This window comes from Onychostruthus taczanowskii, unplaced genomic scaffold (genome assembly GCF_017590055.1).
Source record: "Onychostruthus taczanowskii isolate IOZ18803 unplaced genomic scaffold, ASM1759005v1 scaffold5, whole genome shotgun sequence".
Taxonomy (NCBI): Eukaryota; Metazoa; Chordata; class Aves; order Passeriformes; family Passeridae; genus Onychostruthus; species Onychostruthus taczanowskii.
The window spans coordinates 8,310,979-8,333,984 of record NW_024502568.1 but is presented as its reverse complement, the minus strand read 5'-3'; the positions used below and the strand labels follow the sequence as shown (position 1 = coordinate 8,333,984).

The 23,006-nt window shown below is 41.7% G+C and overlaps 1 protein-coding gene across 1 annotated transcript in view; it reads right to left on the bottom strand.

Annotated features, from left to right (window-relative positions):
* Positions 1–23,006, bottom strand: part of SORCS3 (sortilin related VPS10 domain containing receptor 3) — a 266,570-nt gene that overhangs the window by 163,221 nt on the left and 80,343 nt on the right. Inside the window, 1 exon segment of the mRNA XM_041415598.1 lies at positions 18,087–18,154. Coding sequence (XP_041271532.1) covers positions 18,087–18,154 — 68 coding nt within the window.

Sequence of the window (23,006 nt, the reverse complement as noted above, 5' to 3'; positions counted from 1 at the left end):
GTGATGAGGAGCTGGGGCCACTGAGCACTATTTGCTGTTTGATAACAGCTCCCAGGTGATGCAAAACCTGCTGGAGGCTGCACCCAGGCTGCAGAGGTGCCCACAGAGCACAGGAGCCAGCAGACACCAGAGCAGGGATGGATCCAACAGCGCATCCAGCAAAGGAATGCACCTCTGCTGGTGGGTCAGCCTTGTCCCCTCTGTCCAGCCTTGGGGCTGGCGGCATCCAAGATGCTTCCAACATGGAATCTTAATAATCTTACAGCAGCACCAAGCTTAAGTAAAGATTCTCCTTTCCCTCAAGCACCAGCTATATCCAATATCCACTGAGAGCTTGAGTCTCTGTCTGTTCCCCTCCAGGGATAGACTCATCAGCCATGAAGCCTTTGGCAGAGTTGAAAAGGAAGAAAACCTTCTCAATCCTCAGTCTCAAGAAGAAAAATTCCCTCTTTCAAGGGTCTTTTAAAGATTAAAAAAAAAAAATCTCAGGGGGAAAAAAAAAAAAAAAGTGATCCACATGAATGAGCCAGTGCTTTATTTCATCCCTCTGAATTTTTCTGCCCTCAACTCTTTTTGCAAATAATTATAATGCCATGAAAGGGAAAGTGAGGAACAAAGAGCTCCAAGGATTAGATTTCATCTTCCAGGAGCCATGGCTGCAATTTGAAATGTCACAGGTGCTGAGGCTCTCAGATATATAGCAAACCAGCCTGTCTTTCAGCATCACTGAATTTGGCCAACTCAGCCCAGAGTCCATTTGCTGCAGCATCAAAAATGAAATGCAGTTCTAGCAGCAATGCAAATCAGATCACATAATTGACAGACTATAAGTATTAGTAAAGACTGAGTATGTTTCCAGCCAAGAAGCAATACGTCAAACTACACTGGGGACTCAATGTAGAAATTATTGAGTAAGATTCTCTGGACTGCACTATACAATTAGATTATTACCATTACTTCTTCCCTATGCTTTAAATCTCTGAATCTGAGGATGTGCAGAGCTGCACTTCTACAAAGATCACCTTTCCGAGAATTCTTTTCCCACATTACAAACTGGAACATGAGAAATCTGAGGACATTGGATTTGTTGCCATTTGTCAAGAGAAGCTTCTCCCAAACAGGAATCATTAGAGTAGAAAAACCTGCTGCATTATGAAAAACAACTGGTCTTTAAACAGGATGTGAGTACGTGCTTGGGGAATAGTGGGCTTTTCCATTTACTCCACAAAAGCACAAAGAGCTAAAAACTGATAAACTCAGGCTAGGCAAGCATGGGCAAGAAGGTAATTGCCTATTTTGGGTGGGTTTTTTTTTAAAAAAAAAGAGAGGGAAACTGTTCCAGCAGACTGTACTAATGGATAACGTAAATTCTTCATTACTGATCATTTTACAATCAAGATAGGATGTTGTCCCAAGAGTTTTTCTCTCAATCAAGCAGATGTTAGATGAGGAATTAATCTCTGCTTAATGCCTATGACTGATTTTCTTCTCCTGTATGATCTTGCACAGTGTCTGAGGACAATGCTCCTTCTGCCTTTATAACCTAGGAATTTCTTTTATAGCTCCACATCCATGAGTCACCAGTAACACAGTTAATACTTCACAGCTTATCCCCATATTTGCTTCTAGACAATGTTTTCATTTTATTTAGGATTACACCAAGAGTGTAACCCAATACTTCCAGAAGGTATCTGGTCCAATGAAGACTTTAGTGTCAAGATTCCTTCTCTAAAATATATCGCCCTATGATAAAATCCCACTCTACACACAAGTAACTAACCACTTGTTAATTTTGCTCCATGAAGGACGGTGACTCTCAGAAAGCAAAGCACCAGTCTGTTCCAGTGAACAAGGTCGTAGAACTCTTTATATTACAATCTCTCCTACCTGACCACCATGAGCTAAAAAAAATCACTATGAAGAAATCCTTGCCTATATTCACCAATTTCCTTAGTACTGTATCTAAAAAATCATCCACTGCCTCACTTTACAAACACAACAGCATTTGCGACAGCTTCATGCCTGTTTAAGAAAAAGAAGTGAGATGCTGAGCTGCTCAAGATCCTTCACATTTCAAACGCATCCTTCTGCTCTTCCACCAGCTGTTCAGCCAGCACTGTTGGCTTGAACACAGCTGCTTTGACAGCACTCACATGTTTGCAGCATTGCTCCAACATCAGCCAGCTGATTTTTGTACTCTGTGGCCTCCACTCTGTAATCAGTTGGAGAGGGCATTAAAAAGGTGAGATGAGAATTTTTCATGTTCTCAAGCCATCAGACCCAAGATCCTATCAAACTGCACATCTGAACTGCAATATTTTGTTTGTTGATGGGACTGAAATCAGAGCAGATTCTCTGCAGAGACCACGGCCTCAGTGTCAAGTTAACACTTTTTATTCCATATTGTCTGATTTTCATGCTGGCTTCACTACCCCATTTACATAATATTCAAATGGGGATATTTCAAGACAAGGTAGGATAGGTCACAAGGTGCTGATAGTTCAAATGTGTGCTGAATGCACTCAAGGAAAAATTCTTCAACTTCACAGCTCCGTCCATAGTCAGCTTCTAATATGAAGCCTGTTATGCTGCTTTTCCCAAGAGATATGAGTGAGAGGCTCTCCTATCACTGGAATACAGACATAGGATTAAGAAAAATCCACCAGTGTCTGCCCTCCCTCCCAAAGGCACGACTAACCAGAAGCAGACACCTACCTCAAAGGCTAACATGTACCTTAAGTCCTTTAAAATGGACACTTCTCACCTTCCCAAGAAATCCATGCTCTGCTTTAATCCATGCTCTGCTGTTTTTCCTAAAACCTGCCTCTGCACTGCTGCAAAATACTCAGTAACTGGAGAACAGGTATTGGGAGGCCAGGCGGGGGAGGGAATAATTATGCTGTATATATTTGCATACTTACAGGACTGCTGTAAGAACAAAGTGTCCAACTGTTTTTCCTTAACTGAGCTACTGTAGCCTGGCACCTCTTTTCTAAAATTAGCTCCACTTACAGATGTTGCCATAGTATTTGTTGCCATACCAAGGCACACTTCATAGGTGATGTCATTTGTCATACAGCAGAATGCCAGAGCTGTTTACCAGTTCTGAGCCTTGCTCATTTCTTAAAGCACATCTGTCACCTCCAGAATTACCTACACAGGCTATGGATTATTGGAGGTTTTGAGGGAAAATCTGGTGTGAGCTCTGCAGTTCAGCATCTGCACCCAGGACCCAGAGCCCTGGCCTGACACCAGCCCAGGAAGCAACTCTTGCCAGCTTCTCCTGAGGTACAGGATTCCCACAGGGCTGACCCAGGGTTAGCTCAGGGAATTTTCTCAGGCTAAGTACTTGATATATGAAGACATGTTTCTCTTCATTACTTTTACAAGACCTGACCCAAAATCTCTGGAAAAATGCCTGGAAACACTCCGACTTCCTTAGAATCATAGAATAGTTTGGGTTGGAAGTGACCTTTAAAGGTCGTCTAGTCAAACCTCCTCCAAATTTGGATACTACATCTAAAATACGTTTCCTGTACATATTTCCTCTCTCCAGATTAAATAATCATTGTACAATCCATAGCCATGCTCCAATTCTTAATATTTCTACAACTAAGTTTCCTTGAAACTTCTGAGAAGAATCTGCATCTCAGATAGCAGTCAAAGAAATTCTGGGGGTCTGGATTGTTTGCTCTTGCACTCACTCTCTACTACTTCTGGAATCAGATGTATGATCAAGTACTTTTTAAACAATTCCCATCACACTGGGCTAACTTTTCGCAAAAGCTGGAACCAGAGTTGAATTTCTAACATGTTTTCTCATTGTCCCTACCCTCAAGACCCCTTGCGGATTTTTCCAAGAGAAAAGGTAAATGTTCAGATGTAGAGAAAAATAATCAATGTTGTTCTGACTTCAGTCAGCCCTGAAGTGTATACTCAAGATTTCTGCTGCACAAAATGGTTTAGAGGAAACATCCAGCCTGTAAGATCCAAAACATATTTTTTTTCTGGATCATTTGCCCACAATGAAAACTCAGAGAATAAGCAGCAAGAGAGAGAGAGAGATTACAAACACATTCCAAAATAATAACAATGCATTTTCCCTTCTGCCGAACAGGCGGAGGCCCTGGGCCAAACTTCAAAGGAGAGTCAAATTGCAACTCATGTTTTTCCTGGCCCTTTCACCTACACAAGTTGCTTTACTTTCACAGTATCCTGGACTCCCCTTACATTCCAACATGTTGTTGACAACTTGCCCATTCTATCCCTTGTGAATTTGCACACATTGCAGACCATATCTTAAACAGTCAAAACACAGAATTATAAAAGGAAAGCAAGTGCAGAAACCAGTACGTCATCCCTCATCGCTCCACACGTTCATTTTCCATACAGAGATCTGGAAAATCCCCTTCACACACTGGACTGTAGGCACCATCCTCGCTTGCGTGGGCCACGCCTATCTGCACACCTTCCTGGCCAGGCACAGTAACAGATGGTTTTACAAGAGATGCTTGTTCAGACAGTCCAGTTGGGAACAGCCAAACACTGGCTAGAAAACCACAGCCATTGTGTGCAGCACCAGCCCTGCTCCCTCTGCACTCTGAGCCAGCAGAAGCAGCAAAGGCTCTGCACCTCTGAGTGTCTGAGTGAGCACAGATAAATCATAACATTTAGTTTCATAAGATTAAGGTCACTTTATGAAATACTTCTAAAGAGAAATCCTTTAGAATTTAGAATCCTTTGGTGCCTCCCCATCTTGTTTACAACTTCCTTACCCTGAGAACTATAATTCACATGAAGAAAAATAAAACCAAGGAAAATAGTACCTTATGCTCCAGCTGTTCTTCGAAAAGCTTGTAAGTCATTACACGTTAACTGAAATTCATTGAAGTCATTAAATCAATTTTTCCCCAAAGCCAGCTCTCTCCCTGAACACCCTCTACTGTTTGAGATGGCAAAGAGAGACAGTGATAGGACCTATTTATGCCTCTTTGAAGGTGAGTCTATACTATCTGATTTTTAATTCCAATCTATCCATCATAATCAGGTACACCACACTGGTCCCTCCAACCACATGTTCCCAGCAGCCTGACCACTGTGGCAGTGTCAAATTCCTTCTCTCCACTTACAAAGGCACCTTATGCTAACTTTAGAGCACCACTTTCCAAGATCAATGATAATTGACTGATTAAGTATGCCTAATGCTGCCAGAATGTGAGCTGATTGTGTAATGGTGCTAATTAGTAACTGCCAGAGCTCATTCCAATTATTAACCTTTATGAATGTCATTTTTGAAGATAACAGTTTGCAACACAGCTTACTGCAGCATTTGTAATGGTTTTTGTCACATGGGATGAGAAGGAGCACAGTGACCAATGAAGCTGAGATAAAACACAAGAAAGGAGTACTAAGAACAAAGGATTCTGACTTGGCTTTCTGCAAGGGATACAGGGACTTTAACAATAGAAAACTGGAATCTCTGTGCTAAGGAATTCAAGAACCCACTTTTCCACAAGATCTGAGCTCCACAACAACGCCACTGCCAAGCATGCCTCACAAGCTTCCTAGCAGTGCAAGTACCACCAATTCCAGATGTGCCAGAGGGACATGGAAAAGTGCCACGTCCAGTGGTGCTCTGGAACCAGACAGACATAAGAACAAGTTTGCTACTGCATACTGAGGAAAAGCACCATTCCCATGTCTGCACAGGCACAACACTGATTCTTCTGATATGTTATGTGACAGAGGATGCTTCATGACAAAACACACCATGTACCCTGCTTGGATCAAGTTTAGCTAAACAACTAAGTTAGACCACAGCCTTCTTAACCCTCATCTGTCCCCTAAAGAAACCATGTGCACTGTCACTATTTAAAAGGAACATTTTCAAAAAGGAAATATGGACTTCTTGTAAGTCTCCCACCACAGATGGGCCATGTTCTTGTGCCCATCACTGTTAAAAAGCCACAGGACAACAAACATATACAAACTCCTCACGGGGTGTGACTAAAACCCCTCAGCCCCTACAATTAGGCAGTGTTGGTGCAGACCACTCTCCAAGCCTCAAGGCAAGGCAAATGGTCCACTAGTCCCCCCTACCATATACTCTTCCAGAAGACAAACCCCAAAGCTCTTCTTCCTTTGTTCCTTTTGTGCCTTGTACAAAATAGAAAATGCACAACGGGGGGAAAAATGCTAAATATTCTGTGGTAACTCTGTATTCCTCATAGACATCCCTTTTATCTTTATTGGTTACACATAATAGAACCAATGGGATTTTAATCTTCCAGGGGACATTTCTCTTTACTTTGCTAAAGGCATGCTGAATGATGTACCATGGTCTACTGCTTACTCTGTAGCTTAACTATTCCATGGCAATATAACATTATATCTGAAACCTGACATTTGAACAGATGATCTTACTCCCTTGGTTTTCCTCAGCCACACTTACAGCTGCAAGTAACCCAAAGAAAGGACAAGGTTTCCCACAGAATGTCTTTACAGAGACTCGAGTCTGGGGTATCTCATGGTCAAGCTTCTCTGTGATCCCTGAAGTAATTACACAAGACCCAGAGGGATCATACTTCATGATTTTTCAAGGAAACTCATACACTCCTGTTTGGTGATGGATGTTGTGTGATCCTCCTGTTTCCACACCAAGACCTGGGACATATTACCTGTGTGTGAACTACTCTTTTCCAAGCTGTTCCTGACTTCTGCTCTGAACCTGCTGTCTACTTATCCCCTCCAGGACCAAAAATCAGCAACCAGGCTTCCTTCTTAAAACAAATTATTCCTACAATTTCTAATATTTCAGAGAAAGAGGTACAAGAGGACCAATGTGAATTTCTTTTTCCATGGGGCTGATGACTCTTTGTGAGTCCAGACTCCCACAAGGCCAGAACCCAGGCCCCAGTGATGGGTTGCTCTTTCTTTCTGAGTACTTCTCCCCAGGCACCTTTGTAATTTCCAGGACTTTTTGTAAAAAGAGGGCCCTGCCCTCCTGGCAGTAGTTATAGATAGCTGGAGATTGTTGCATTTTGAACACACCAGAACTCACCCAGGTCAGTTCACAGTCCATCTCTCAACCCTGGACAAACTGCCTGATTTTGGGGTAAGGCTTGGCAGTAACAGCTGTATTAACAGCCCAGCCATCTTCCTGTTACCTGTCTTCTATTGTCATCTTCCTTACAGATACCCTGAGCTAGACTACAAGATCCAGAAAACAGCATGTAACAGTCCTGTTACAGAGGCCAAAGGATATTCTTGGGTTTATCATCAACCCATCCTTCCCAATACATCACCATATTTTTGCCTGGCTGACCTGACCTGCAGGATGCTGAATGCCCAGCTGCTAGCCTGCTGCTAGATTCGGGCATCTGGACAGCAGCCTTCAGGGAAAACTGGATATAACTAACTATGAATATTTATGGAGTCAATTTTCTAAAGTAACTGGCTTTCAAAGACCCAGAAAAAAGGCCTACCAATATGGTCTCACTAGTCTTCTAAAGTTTTTATTCAGAGGTAGAAATCCTAAATGTAAAAATGCACTAGCTTCCCATGATCTAGTAGTACAAGAGCTTTCATTTTCATTTGGTCAGGCATATACTGTAAAAGAACTGGCTGACAGATTTTACAGATGAAGCACATGTGATAAGTAAATAAATCAAAGGCTGCCTTCCAGGCTGGGGAAATGTAGCCCTTTGTAAATATTATTTGGAGAAATGACCACTTCATATGGGCACTTTTAACTTCATTAGAAGCTTAATGAATCTACCATGGACATAATGAGAGAGACAGACCAGACTAAAAGAAAGATGGAAGGATTTCTTGCAAGTTTTTTAACAGCTTTTCTCCACCCTTCTGATTATTTACAGCCATTATAAAATGGCAGCGCATTTTGGGGGGGGGGGGGGGGGGGGAAGAAACCACCACATCATAAAACATCAATATAAACAGACACAGCCATGTTAAAGTACTGAAGTACTAAATTCTACAAGTTGCTGTACAAAGCATCCAAGATTTATGGCTTGATCTGAAGCCTAATTGGAAAGAACAGAAAAGCCAAGGGAGGAAGGAAATGGGAAGAGAAAGGAAAAGAGTAGCTGGGTTCAAGAGAAATCTTGTAAGGCAATACAAAGCCCACCTTCAGTGTGGATAGGGGCACTGCCCTGCAGCACTGCAGCAAGCACGAGGTGGCACCAACACAGAAATGTTCTGTGCAAGAACCTGAGGCTCCCTATGCAGGCCTGACTGCCTGTAGAATATGTGGCAACATATATCTCTGTCTGACTGATCAGAAGCCAGGGAACTTTCAGAGCCACAGATTAAGTCTTCACATGTACTACAGTCCTTGGAAGATTTTGTGTCTGATTCTAGGAGCATGGGTAAAAACAGGCTCCAGCAAGGAGATGCACAGATTAACTACATATTGTCCTAAGAACCACATTCTTCTACTGGCTCTGAACATTAGATCAATGCTTCTTTATTCTTCTTGGAACCAAAGAATTGCTGAGGTTGGAAGGAATCACTGAAGCTCATCTGATCCAACCTCCTGCTCAAGCAGGGCCACCTGGTAGACATTTGCCCAGGATCAGTCCAGATAGCTTTTGAATATGTCCAAGGATGGACACACCACAACCTCCTTGGATAACTCAGCCAGTGTTCAGTCACTTATACAGTAAAAAATGGTTTCCATCATGTTCAGAGGGAAGATCCTAAGTTTCAGTTTGTGCCCATGCATTGTCTCTTGTCCTGTCATTGGGCAGACACTTAAAAGAGCGTGACTCCATCTTCTTTCTCCCCTGCTTTGAGGAATTTGCACACATTGATGCAATCCACCAGTCCCAGTCCAGCCTTCCCTTCTCCAGACTAAAGAGCTCTCTCAGCCTTTCCTCATATGAGAAGTTCTACCCACTCACTTCAATGAGACCCTGTCCATACCACATAACACTAAGATTTTTAACATACTATTTTCTGGCCACCTCCTTTCCCAATCCTAGTAGGTGAGACTTAGTATGGAAACTCTTATGTAATTTATTAAGAAAGTTTTATTTTTCACCTATTTGCATATTTATAAGCAAATTTAATGTGTGGTTTTCATTACTACTGGCAAAGATTCCCATTGAATGCATTCGCTACTAATCTGTGCCAACGAAACTCCTCTGCACAGCAAAGAGTGATCAGAAAAAGACATTAGTAAGGTCAAAACAAATTCATCTTTACGTGTGGCTTCCTGCAAAGTTTTGCAGTCGACATCCAGATCTCATTAGAATGTAAGATTAGATAACTCAACAAAAGGAGCAGCTCTTTAATGAGAGCGTGGAATTGCTGCTCCAAACGATAAAAGAAGCAATGGAGGAGCCAATTCCTGTTAACAGGTGCGGCTCTGCTGATGCAGCAACAGTCACAACACCCACAGGATCTGCAACAGCAGGTTCTTGGCTACAGATTCCCTCCTGGGTACTGCCTTGCTGCTTCTAAACAAGTGGGCAAAGCACTACAAACACACTTTACCTGGCAGCCCTGACAAGATGACTTCATAGGGACAGCGAGGCTTCAAAAGCACATTTGCTCTTGGCAAAGATTCCTCTGACCTGCTCCACCAAAGCCCCAGAACTAAATGCCTGGGAGCATGACTAGAGCTCGAAATTCATTGCTGATGAGATAGGATGTCTCCTTTCTTCAGGAGCCTAATCAAAGAAATCCACCAATAAGGACAGAAATGGTATAATAAATATAGCTTATATTAGTTGAGGACACAGAGACAAGAATATTCTTCCAGCTTCCTAGAACACTTCACTTTTTTCCACAACAAATTTTATTAGTTCACACTGAGCTCCTAATGCTTATAAATCTACACCGGAAATATCTTTTGGCATTAAATTCTCTAAATTTCCCATTTTATTATCTAGTTTTCTGGAATGGAATGACTAGAGATCAGAACAGGTCTATGTCCATTGACCCAGCTGAGTGCCTAAAAGGACTAGCTTAAAATTAAATTATGCCAAAGATATTTTTGGTTGGGTCTGTCATCCAGTTCTCTGGACTTAGAGATCTCCAGATCCCAAACTCACTAAAATACTGTGGATTATCACATTTCAAGCACAATCCCAGCAATTCCATTAGAATAGTTAAAGCATGAGTAGCTCATTGCTGACAAACACATAACCAAAAAAAAAGATGCTTCTGCAGCTCTGATCCAAAACCTGTAGATTTGTCTGTTCCTTCAATGTTATAAAACACTATTACGTTATTCAGCCACCAGCAGAAATATCCTCCATTAATTCACTGAGTCTCTTTTTGAAATCCATTTATGCTTTTATTATTTCTGCCTCACAGCATCCTGTAGCAATGAGTTACACAATGTAATTACTTGAGGAATAAAAAAGCATTTCCCTTTATACTTATTCAGAACAAGGGCTTGAACTTGGATCTTCCACACATAAGATTAGAATGAGTCTCTCCCTGGAGAGATTCTCAGTATCTCCTGTTGCAGCTCTTTTGTAGAATATAAATAATTCAGGAGAGATGGCTGGGGCTCTTACCTGAATCATGGAAAATTAAAGCAAAACACAGCATGTTTTTGTCTCTGTGCATTTTGTTTGGAATTCAACTTTCATTCCAAGAACATTTCCTCAAAAAGTTAGGAATTTGATAAATTGCCTTTTCCTTTTTCTTCCCTGTATTCAGCCAGAAAACAAGATGTATCCAAAAGTTCCCAGGTCTACTTATTAAAAGGAGCATCCCAGTAGCCCAGTTTTAGCTATGAGATCAACATACATGTGCAAACACACAACCTAGGTATATTCCAAGTGCACCTTCCCCAGCTAAACAAATCTGCAGCGCCTACTGTCAGTGACCAGCCCAGTCCTCTCACAGCCACACATTTGAACATCAACAACTTCAGCCCCATTTTCAAGCTGCAAAAGCTATGTGAATGGGCCACAGAGTGGGGATGTGTAGCACAGGTTGGACAGGAGTTACCTGCACATGAAAATGTGAACGCCTGTGCAACACCAAAACAAGGTTCTGGGGCAGAACACAGGCAAAGCCAAGATTTACCTCTTCAGAGATTCACAGGTATAAATAAATAAAGCATGAGCATTTATTTTTAAAATAGCAGACTATCTAAAACACCATTACAATCTGCAGTTCTGTTTTTATTCATTCTCTCTAATTCAGTAGGAGTTTCACCAAGGAATAGGGATGAGCAGATGCAGGGGGTAGCACATTAATAAATCAAAAGTGTCATTAAAATTTGTAAACTAGTATCTTCTGGGAAGCCTTGGCAATTAGTCTCAAAGCTGCCTTGGCAAACAAAAAATTAATAAATCCAAAAGGCCCCCTGTCTGATGACATTCCCACCCCCACAGAAAGGTCACTAATGAAGCAATTAAGAGACACAACAAATGGACCAGTCAGCAGGCTGGCTCACAAAAGACAAATGAGCTTCATGAAACAAGAGGACTAAGACATCTTAATAAGCAAAGGTGGGACTTCAAACCACACACCATCCCAAGACACATACAAAGGCTTTTAAATTAATTTGCTGGGATAATACTTTTCACGTGATTTTGCAGTGGCCCCCTTGGTCTCCACTGTCTCTGAGGCACCATTAACACAATTACAGCAAGGAACCACCAGAAAGCAAAGGTGTGAACTACTATTCCCTTTTTGGAAAATCTGAGGGATATAACAGAGCTAGGGAAACATTGGGAAGGAGACAAATTAAACTTCTCTACAGAATTTAGTCTTATACTTAAAAATAAAAGTCTTATACTTAAAAAATAAAGTCTTATCTTTATTACTATTACTGATTTTCCCTAATCCTAAAGCATAGCCATGAATTTAAGATAAGCCTAATAATTTTCTACTATTGGTTTCCAAAACAGACATTTAAAACAGTTTTTAACTCACACTGTCCCTTTCTTGTAATGACAGCATCTCCTTCTAGTTTGAACTTCAAAGAATGTATGCTCTGGATACTATCTGGGACTCTGGTGCATTGGAGGAGGGCTAAACCTGTGGTTCATTCTGTTCAGCTCCCTGAATTATTATTTTATTTTAATTACCATGAATCATCCCATTCAGCTATACACAGCCCAAGCAAATCTGAACCCTTCAGTAGATTTCCTGACATCACAATTAAACATTTGTTTAGATCACACTGTTAAACTAAGGGTCTCCATCTTCATTTGGCAGCAGTTAGCTCAGGAGTGGGCCAATATGCAGTTGCTGTGCATGCCCCAAAGGGTTCCAGTGTGGTTCCCATGCCAAGATGACATCTATGGCATCTATGACTGCAGGCTGAGCTGCACCACCCATTGTGGAAACAACTAATCATCAAGAGTACTGGAGGTTAAGAACTGCATAATTCTGGGATTTTGCTGAAGGTGTGCACTGATTGCAGCTCAGGGAGCTGGGAGCCTTGAGGAACAGCTATCATCCCACACTGTGGTCATCTGCTGTGGTTCCCCATTCCTTTGCTTCTTCAGCAAACATAGTCTGCACCTAACAGCTCTCAACCACAAAGATTTTCATAGCTAGCTCCCATAGCCTCAAAAAACTCACCATCATTAAGCTAAGTTATTTATACATTCTAGCCAAAAGCAACAGTAGAGACGCCAAACTTTTGGTTGCCCTGGTTTTCAAATCCAAGAGAGATCAGGGTGCTTGCAGACACAGCTGGCTCCTTCCCTCAACGCCCTGATGGTGGCTCACTGCAGATACAAGAAACCCTTCTCCTCATCAGCACAGGTTTTCTGCACTTTGCAGCATTATTAAAAAAGTGCCAAAGAAGATGCAATAATGGGAAGCATTACTACTTTGAAAATCAGCTCCATTAATTTTACGCCTGAATACAATCATCCAGAAAATAGCACATATCGAAGATGCATGTCATCAGCATAAAAGTGGAAAATTATAAATGTAATCAAATTTGACAATACTGAGAGGAGATGTCAGCTGCTGGTCATGGAGACTGCATTTCAATACAGCAAACTCCAGGAAAACTGCAATGACCCAGTGGAGCCAAACCAGTACTAAACAAAAGGTTGTGGCACAAACCAGAATTTGCCATTCATAATGCAGTCTAAATAATGTATTGAAACTGGGATAGAAACACTCTTAAGAAAGCTCGGTCATGACCTATTTCTGGTTTAGCTTGTTTCACGGAGGATGATATGGAAATCTGAGTCATCCTTTTTGAATTTCCTGATCCCTGACTTCTTTACTCACCAGTCTAAGCTGCTACATTTGGAGAAACCAGACTAAGCCTCAGTTTGCAAAGGGCACTTCACAGAATTCACAGAATCACTAGCTTGGAAGAGACCTTAAAGATCATTGAGTTCAACCCATGCCTGAGCACCTCAACTAAACCATGGCACCCAGTGCCACATCCAGTCTTTTTGTAAACACATGCAGGGATGGTGACTCCACCACCTTCCTGGACAGACCATTCCAGAACTTTATCACTCTTTCCATAAAAAATGTTTTCCTAATTACTAACCTACATTTCCCTTGGCTTAAGACTGTGTCCTCTGGCTCTGTCAGTTGCTGCCTAGAGAAAGAGACCAACCTCACCTGACCATAACCACCTTTCAGGGAGTTGTAGAGAGTGATAAGGTTCACATCACACTACGTTCACCCTTTCCCACCTTGAGCAGCCCTATGAAGCCAGCTCTACGTGCCACACACAAACCTAGGACACAGAAATCAGCGTGAGCTGGGAAATTTTTGCAATGCTAGAGGTACACTGGCACATGCTGAGGGTCTCTGGGGACTGTCCATGGGAGGAAACAATGTGAAGCCCTCTGGTATTTCAAACAGAGCTGAATGAACAGCAATGCATGATATGAGACAGCCTGCAACCAAGCTGGGGGGTTTTACTCCTCTCTGCTCCAAACTAACTTTGCAGCTGCTGCATTTTGCAGGTGCCTCTATTAAAAAGCTGAAAGGGTTTTTTTCTAACTCAACAAAGACTGAGACAACAGAATAACCTCTTTAGACACAGCAGCCACAAGAGTGAAAAAAAATGCTTGGGGATTTTTGACTGCTGCCATGGAGACATAATTTCTTGGTTAATAAACAAGAAAGAAAAAAATATATATATAAATTTCTTCATCAGCATTTTTGCCTCTTAAACAGAAATAGTCACAATTTTGGGTTAATGCATGGGCCAGCATTATGTACAATCATATAATTTAGCCAGGAAAACAGCCAGAGGAGGGGAACTCCAGGGGACCTATCTGAGGTGGGTAAAATGGTAGCAGGGACTAAGAGCTGACACATGCAAGTGCTTGCACTTTGGAAGAAAATCTAAACTGTTCCCCACTGCCCAATTAGCTGATGTGATGCAGTCATGGCTGTGGCATTGATCATAAATAGCTCCTTGCTCACTTGTGCCTCTTCTGTCTTCTGGGTCACCCTGTTGGCTCTCTGTCTTCACCTGAGATTGAGAACTCCCTTGAGAGGGAAGCTGTCTTTTTAGCGACTGCAATCCAAATAAATAAAATAAATTAATACATTGCTGAGTATTAAAGCAGGCAACAACGGAGAAAGAAACTGCTCAATACACACTGGTTGAAACAGTTGAAAACATTTTAAATACTGCAATATCAACTTTAAATACTTATCCAGAATGTTCCCACAACCCTGTCTCAATACTGTACAGCTTAAACAATTCCTGTGAAGAGCCTGGCACCTACTCTTTAGAGAGAGAGTTCATATTTCATACAGATCACTCCTGCATGCTTACAGTTCCTCATGGACAATGAAGTCTGCTGCAGGGATCCTGGCCTACAGAGAGTCTGGGAATTAGAGGTGCTCTAACAGCACTTCAAATCAAAACCACATAAGTTTACAGATTTAAAGGGATTTTTTTTTTTTTACCTTTTGTTGATGGAGAAGAGGTGTTAGTGGGGTGAAAATATTCTACAGAAAGATTATGGCCTTATCCCTTAATTAATTATTAATGGCCTAATTATCCCTTAATTCATTTTTTTATTTAAAGCAGGCAGGACTCACAACTACACAGATAATTCACTAGGCAATGAGAACTGATGAAGGGTTTGCATATCTAAAAGCTTAAGTAATTTTTACTGTTATATTTGTTGACCTATGAAAAAGATGTCTCTCTAGAAATTCATAAACAACTCACACCATCACAAATAGTAAAGTAGTAATAAAGTAGCTTCCTTTCATAGAAGGAAAATTATCACCTCCACTCAACTCAGTGGGAAAAACAAAAATCTAAACCACAACTGACAGGTATCTCCTGTGACAAAGAAGAGATGTGGCATTCACAAGGAAGAGGGGGTGTGTGGGTGTGTGTTTTTTCCTTGAAGCTGGCTGCTTCAAGGCTGGCTGCTTCAGTAGCAATAAAGACCTTTTTTGTGATTGTTTGAGCCCCAGAAGCATGAATTTGGATATTAGAGCAATGTCTGTGTTCCTGCATTCAAATGCTGACTAGAATTTCCCCTGTCTAAGCTCATACCAGCCTGATATAGGAGCAGTTTTCAAATGTAATTTCTAATTCTCCTCTCTTCCTCTGTTGCTCTCACTCAATTTTTTAATTACATTCAGGATGTTTTCTTATTGATTTACTTGTTTTTGTATTTAGATGTAGGGATTAGAAATTCTTTTTATATGGCAATTCAGTTTTCCATTAAAAGAAGCCTCTCATGCTATAAACCCAGGGGGAACTGAGAAGGAGATTTTGATGCATGCAGCACGTGGAGGCAAGATGGTATTTGGAGATTGCATTGCACTCTGCTCTATCTCAGCATCCTCTCCTGTGTAATTCATTGCTCTCTGCCACAAAAGCCACACTTCCCTCTTGTGAAGGCAACTGTATTTGCCAGGTGGTCAGGATGGATATCATACAGCACCACAGCTCAGATGGGCAGGGCTCCTGGCTTAGCCGTATTTCCAGAACACAGGAAAAAAAAAAAAAAACAAAATCCCTTGTAAATGTACAGATCATCTTTTGATACATAGTTGAAGTTGCATTCAGTCTGTGATCCATCTAGGGGCTCAAAGAGTCTCCAAAAAGTAACTAAAGAAAGCAAACCTCTTTCCAGGAGGCTTACATTCATTCTGCAAAGACAAATCCTCCATTTAAAATTTTCAGGGTCTCAAAAACTAAAAGAAAATATTGAAAAACACCAATTTAAATAATGAAAAGATTCAGAGGTCTGAATGTGCAAATAGAACAGGAAATCCCAAGAAAAGGAGTATTTCTCTGGCTTATTTCTTACACTTAGTATCTATTTGCATTTCTACAATGTCCTTTACAGAGGAACTCATAGATGCTCTCCAAGATTCCACACTCCCCTGTCAAGTAAAACATGGCTTATTCCTGAATTTTCCAGCAGAAAATAAGGTTTAGAGCCCAGGAGATCTACCTACTAGCACTTACCCTGAGCTTTCCTCACAGACTTAGGAAAAGAACATGAGAAGTTCTAACTTCTCTGAATCTCCAGGTCCCTCACTGACCCCTATTTCACTGGAACACTGCAAAAGTGTTCCAGAACACACTCCCACAAAGCAGTGAGTTTTCCCAGCTAACCAAATGCTGGATGCTTTCAATTGTATTGATGATTAATTACATTTCTATCACTTTGGGAAGCCTCCAAAAGGGGTGCTGCTATTACCTTTCTGCAGAGCTCAGGTGATGCTGCAAGCTCAGGATTAAGACAAGGTTTGCCTGTTCGTTACATTATTTATGCAGGGCAGATTGTTTGGCAATTACTTTTAAAGTACAATCACTGTGGCATTTGTACTTGCTATGTAAAGAGGCAAAAGTTTTTTTAAGGCATTAATACCTTGAAAAGTACAGGTATGCCTTCCACAGGGTAAGTGGAAATGACTGTTCTCTCTTATTAGCTGCATCGTTATTTATACTTTTGCAGATTACCATGGTGCAGTGCAATTAGGCTTCTTAAGTACTGTTCAAATTGAGAAGTTTCAAGAGCTCTACTGAACAATTAACCCTTAAATACATTTACAGGAATAAACCTTCAGCAAATGGCCAAAGCCTACTCCAAACATGGGCTTTTAAATCATCTGTGAAGAAAGAAGTACAAGAGACCATCTGCCAGGAAGGGCTCACACCCAAGCAATGGCTACAGTGCACTGACCATTCCACCAACTACACTTTGAGCAGATTTCACAATAGCTATAATACACCAGGTAAATCTAAAACAAAGCACTTGGTCTCACCAGCCCTTGGCTGCCTTTTTTTTTTTTTTTTTTTTTTCTTTTTTAACATACCTAGGGTAAAAAACAAAAAAACACCTGATAGCAATTCTGATAAAGGAATACCACTCCACAGGCAGGATGAAACAATTTGGTGATTTCAAATATGAAGAAACTGACCTGTTTATAGGGCTGAGTTTGGGGACTGAGGAGACTTTAGGTTATTTCTTTATTTTAAATGCAGACACACACTTCCAAACACACACTCTGTCCAGAATCATATTTCTCCAGGGCAGGACAGTCCATCTCCCATGTCAGACTAGGAATATGGCAGCTGTGTGACCCCATCCAAGTATATCCACAGTGGAGAAGACACTGTGGCATCTCCAGCCCTTCAGCAGCTACTCTCCTTACAGCCCAACACACAGTCACTACCAAGATGGCAATCTTAGCTCACAGGGGTGAGGAATAACGCTGGGATCAGCTAAGATTATATTATATACTGTATTTAATTCCTTCTCAGACACAGTTCTAGCAAGTGTGTACCCATCTATAGAGCCTGTTCTCATTGCCAGCCTCACAGCAGAGAGAGGAAGGAAGGGACTTGTTTAAGGACACTCAAAGGTGAGAGGGAAACCAAGCTCCTCTGCGTGTCAGGGAAGTGCCATTACATGAAACAACCCTCCTGTTTGCAGACCCCACTTCATTAAAGGAATGTGTCCTAATCTTGCATCCCTTTTCCACAGAGCAGCTCCATTTGTCCACGATTCTTTCCCAGCTTCTCCTGTGATACACTCAGGCACTCCCCGCTGCCCACAGCCCGGGTCAGCCCCCAGACACAGTGCAGCCCTCCATGCCAGTTGCTGTCAATTCCACGTTCCACGTACCTCCACAGTGAGCTCTCCGTAACACTCCCCAAGTTGAAGTCGTAGAGCTTTGTCAGAATGAGAATCACCTAGAGAGGGGAAAGGGAGGGAGTGAGAGAGAAAGGGAAAAGAGGAGAAAAAAAAGGTTGATGTTAGATTTTGTAACAATACACAGGGCATCTGAAACCACCTAATGGAGAGCTGAGCATTTATCCATTAAAGTTGCAGTATTATACAATAAAGTAGATTTAAAAAATAAAATGGGAAATCATTAGCTTAGTGAATTGTATAACCAGTAACATTTACTTTAATCCCAAAATGTTTTGCATTTGAAATAAAACATGCCACCAGGAATGAATCAGACTTTGTGAGCTGACCTCTCTGCAACTATGATTATTCAAATTCAGGGATGGAATCAAATGCACCCTTGTTAATTCAATAGTTCAATCTAAAATTACAGTCAATTTCTTATGTCTCTCAACATTCTATCATTAATTATTCAGTCTCCATAGAAAGAACTGACAAGTTTTTTTTAATGTAGATCCCCATCCACCAAAACAGTCCATCTTGCCTAGAGTCAGCTTTGTTTTCTCCATCTGCTGTCACTGGCTCCAGAGCATGGGAATTCCTGCATGCCATCGCCTTCCCACAGGGCTAAGAGGAACATGGAGTGTGACATTCTGCTTATGCACTGAGTGAGACAGACCTTCACATGGATCTTTGGTGCTCAAGGACAGTCAGAGGCCCCAGGACTCCCTGACTTTCTGGAGAAAACACTCCTGAGTCATGCCCCTGCAAACATGAGGTTGAGGGAGAGGGAGTTAAGCAGTACATGGGGGACCACAGAGAAATATACTTTGCCTCTGATCTACCTGGTGCTATGACCTCAGATTTCACAGGTAAATGTAATCTTCCTAGCTACTAGCTACATTGCCCAATGTCCTTCTCTCCAGAAAGGCAGTTATGCATTCTGACAGCTTGGGAGCCTCTGTGCAGGCTCCCAGGCTCACGTGGGATGAGGGAATAGAGGGAAGGTAAGAGCATTTGAGAATCTGCTCCTTGCCTTTTTAGCATAACTAATGTCACACAGCTCATTCCCTTGGATTCTACAGGACCAGCCTCAAGGAAGAGCTCCAGGGCACCTCTTCATTTTTGTTTTGCATCATTTTAACATTTCAGCATCATTTCCTCCTTGCAGGATTCAAGCACAGGCCAGTTTCCCTCACATCTGCTCCAGCTGTGAGAGAGAGCAAAGTTTAAAGCTTTGCAGAAAAATGCCAAAGGATTAATCAATATCACAGCTGCTGCGGCACTCATTTACTGTCAGCATAATACCAGGAAAAAACCTGTTCAAATTGTAAGGGACCTTGGTACGTGACTATGCAGTCAGTGCCCATCTTAATGACTTTAGAATAGATGCTCCAAGCATCCTTCACTCTCCTGGATTCACTTTTACCATCCCTATTGCATTTTTCCCTTTATTTCCCCACACAGAGACCTTTAGGAAAAAGATAATAGCCAAGCTGCTTCCAGCAGGGTGTGAAAAGAAACCTGCCAGGCAGATTTGAGTCAGCATATGCAAGTCCATGTCAGCTGAAAGCAATGCTGTGCTATGGGGAAATAAGGCTAAGGCTAACATCCTTTTTAGCGCAGCCTAAACCCTGCACACACCTTCCCATACGAAGGGGGAAGAGCCAGCTGCAAGCTGCAGCAACCAAGGTTTGTATGGTTTGTGTGCCTCCACCCCTTACACCCAGCAGGGCAGCCTTCTCCCAGCTAAAACCCAGTGAGAATGACATTTTTAGGTTGTTCCCTATAATCCCACGGGCACTCAGCCAGCATTCCTCTCAAGACTCTCTAGGAAGCCATGCACTATAGCACAAGCCCTGCCCTGCCTGAAATTGCACCCTGAAATTGCTCACAGCTGTGCTGAGGTTTCACAAAGTATTCGAGTTTCAAAGTCTAAGCACATTGAAGGCAGCTGAGTTCAGTGGATCCTGGATTCATTCCTAAACATTGTAAATAAAATCTCAGTGTCTTGGTCAAATTGCAATAGATTCTACCTTATTTCTACCCTAAATTGCAATTACAACTAAAGGCAGCATCCATACTCTCCCAGCTCTTTGTGTCTCTCTCTTCACGTCTCCTATGCCCTACATTTTTGAAGACATGGCTTATCTATTACCACCCTGCAAATCCCAGGATAACAACAGCTTTACAGAAGTGGGCTGAATGCTACTCAGCTTCTGGGTATAAATTCATAGTAAAAGCATGACTTTTCTGGATTTTTGCCCGGGATGACTGACTAACATAGATCTCTACTTGGTGATGCATGAAAAGCACAAGCATCCCTTGAGCAGTGTCTTACACACAGTCCCAGGAAATGACAGGCATTTCCTGAGGCAGTGGTTAACACCTACATCAACCTGTCCCTAAAATCTCTCACCACAGGAGCCCAGGACAGGCAACATTCCCACATCACTAACCCAGGCAGCTTCCACTCTGCTCCCGCTCGCTTTTGAGAAAAAACACCCCAGATTCAATAAAGACAAATTTTGCAATGGTTTGGGAATCTGAAAACCAGAGAAGATCTGAGTCTGAACACACAACCTTCCCAAGAAAAGCTGCAAAAGCACTTTCCCCCTACACACTGCCACAGAGGAAGCTCAGGGAACACCATGGGGTTGAGACACAGACAGGAGCCTGAGAGGCAGGGCTGGGTCCCGAGCTGTTTCATGGGCTGTGTTTGACACAGCTCTGCAGAGGAAACATCAAACCCTTCCAAGAGGATATTCTGAGGCACCATCAGGCTGCCCCAGCCATGATGAGAAGAAACATGAGGCAGAGGCAGATGTGGGAAAGTACCAGATTTTCTGACATCATGTTGTTTGAATGCTTTAGCTTTTTTTAGTTGAAAATGAATGGAACAAAATAGAGGGAAAATTGGACACATTTTCCAAAACTGAATTCTGACAGGAAAAAGAAAAATTAAAAAGGGAAAAACCCTCCTTGACTCAGGCTGAGACATTTGATTCCAATTTCTGCTTTGTAGTTGAAGAAGCTCAGCTTGTTTTTGCGAACACTAACAAATTACTTATTTTTTTCCATGCCAGTATAATTTTGCATGAAAACCTTGATGGTTTTCATTTTAAAAGCTGAATTCTACTGAAAACGGGAGATTTTTTAATTAAGGCACTATTTCAAAACAAAAACATTTTCTTCCCGTGAACTGAGAGAAATCTGTAATTGCCCCCCCCCCCCCCCCCCAATAGAAAATGCCTGCTCTGCAACATAAATTAAAATATTTTTCTCTGGGGAAAAGAAATGCAAATTTATTAAGTTCCAAGCAATTTAGAAACAGCAAAAATTTACACCTAGGCATTATTTAATCAAAATAAAGAAAATGCCTTTATAGTGCCAAATCAAACTGTTTCTATTCATCAAACCAATCTTTCCAAAATTAATTCTAAGTCAGCTCAATGTTAAACTGCATTTTGCTATGGGATCATACTTCTCACTTCAGGAAATACAACTCAGATATGAAATTTCCTCATCTCCTGCAGGCTAGGCTCCACACACTGCACTGTGCTTCCTAGGACACCCCAGGGCAGGTCTCCCTTGGGACATCAAGCAGCTCAGCTGGTTGAGAATGAAAAAAAAAAGGGTATGCAGGACAGAGTGTGGAAATAGGGAGGCTGAATTACAGCTCCCTTAAGGCAATACAATCCCTCCAGAAAATGCAATTTCAAGCTGAGTTTACATGAAACTTAATGACCTGAATAATTTAACAAATTGTTTTGGTTTTGTAGACAGAAATGGAAATGGAGAAAGGATAATCAGAAAAAATATATTTTCTTTGGAAAGAAGTGATGTTCCAGTTCTACAAGAATTTTCTTATGTGCTTTATTTTTCACACATGCATCTCCACTTTGCATATAGGTTGGAGTTGTTTTCACTGTCTACTATATACCCTGCTTTAAGGCTTATATAAAAAAATACCAACACCTGTCAATCATTTACCTTCAATGGTCTATACTTCAATACAGATTAAGAGCCTCTGGCACTGAGGAATCCTGATACAATGCTCTATAGCATACCAAACCACTAAATCCAGATTCAATATGATGGACCACTTCTCTAAAATAAGGCCAGCAAATGTCTAAAACTGTCCAATTCAGCAGCCTTGAGTCTTACCAGCCTTGGCTGGTATGAAAGCAGAAAAATTACTACCAGGAACATTAGCCCACATTTCGTTCCATCTCAAAAACACATTCCTGAAGGGATCCCTATTGTTCAGGCAATTATCAAGAATCTCCAAGGCCACAAATCACAAAAGTACTCAGAAGCTTTTCAGAGTGTTTAGTGGTGCAACAATCTTCCATGCCAATAAAATTTTACTACGAAGGAAAATTACTTCAGTTCATTAAACCAATCTCCAGATCTTGCCAATTCTAAACTGGCAAAGTGCTTTGCATATACCCCAGAGTGGAATATATAATGTCCCACAAATTAAGAGTGCAAAGGCACTGCTGTTCCTCCAGCAGGTTGACAATGAACTTCAGAACAAGTGAAAAGCACCACACCAAAGGCTGTGTGGAGACACTACACTCCTGTGAAAGGGGACATTGATAGAGACACAAGAGGGAAGAGCACAGCAGCCAAAGTAGATGTCAGACAGACATCTGAAAGGCCAGCTCTGGTTCCCTTCATGAGACATCTCTTCTCTGAGTGATCTTGCTGTATCAGCACAGAGATTAACACAACTCATCAGTAGCCCTGTGCACATATTTGCCAAGTGTAATTAATAAAGAGTACAGGGATGAGCACTAGGCAGCACAAAGCACAGCAGAAAGAGGGCAAACAAATTTACATGTGAAAAATGAGAGCTCTCCACTCACTTGCTCTGGCATGCTGGGGTCTCTGTCTCCTCCCCACAGACAT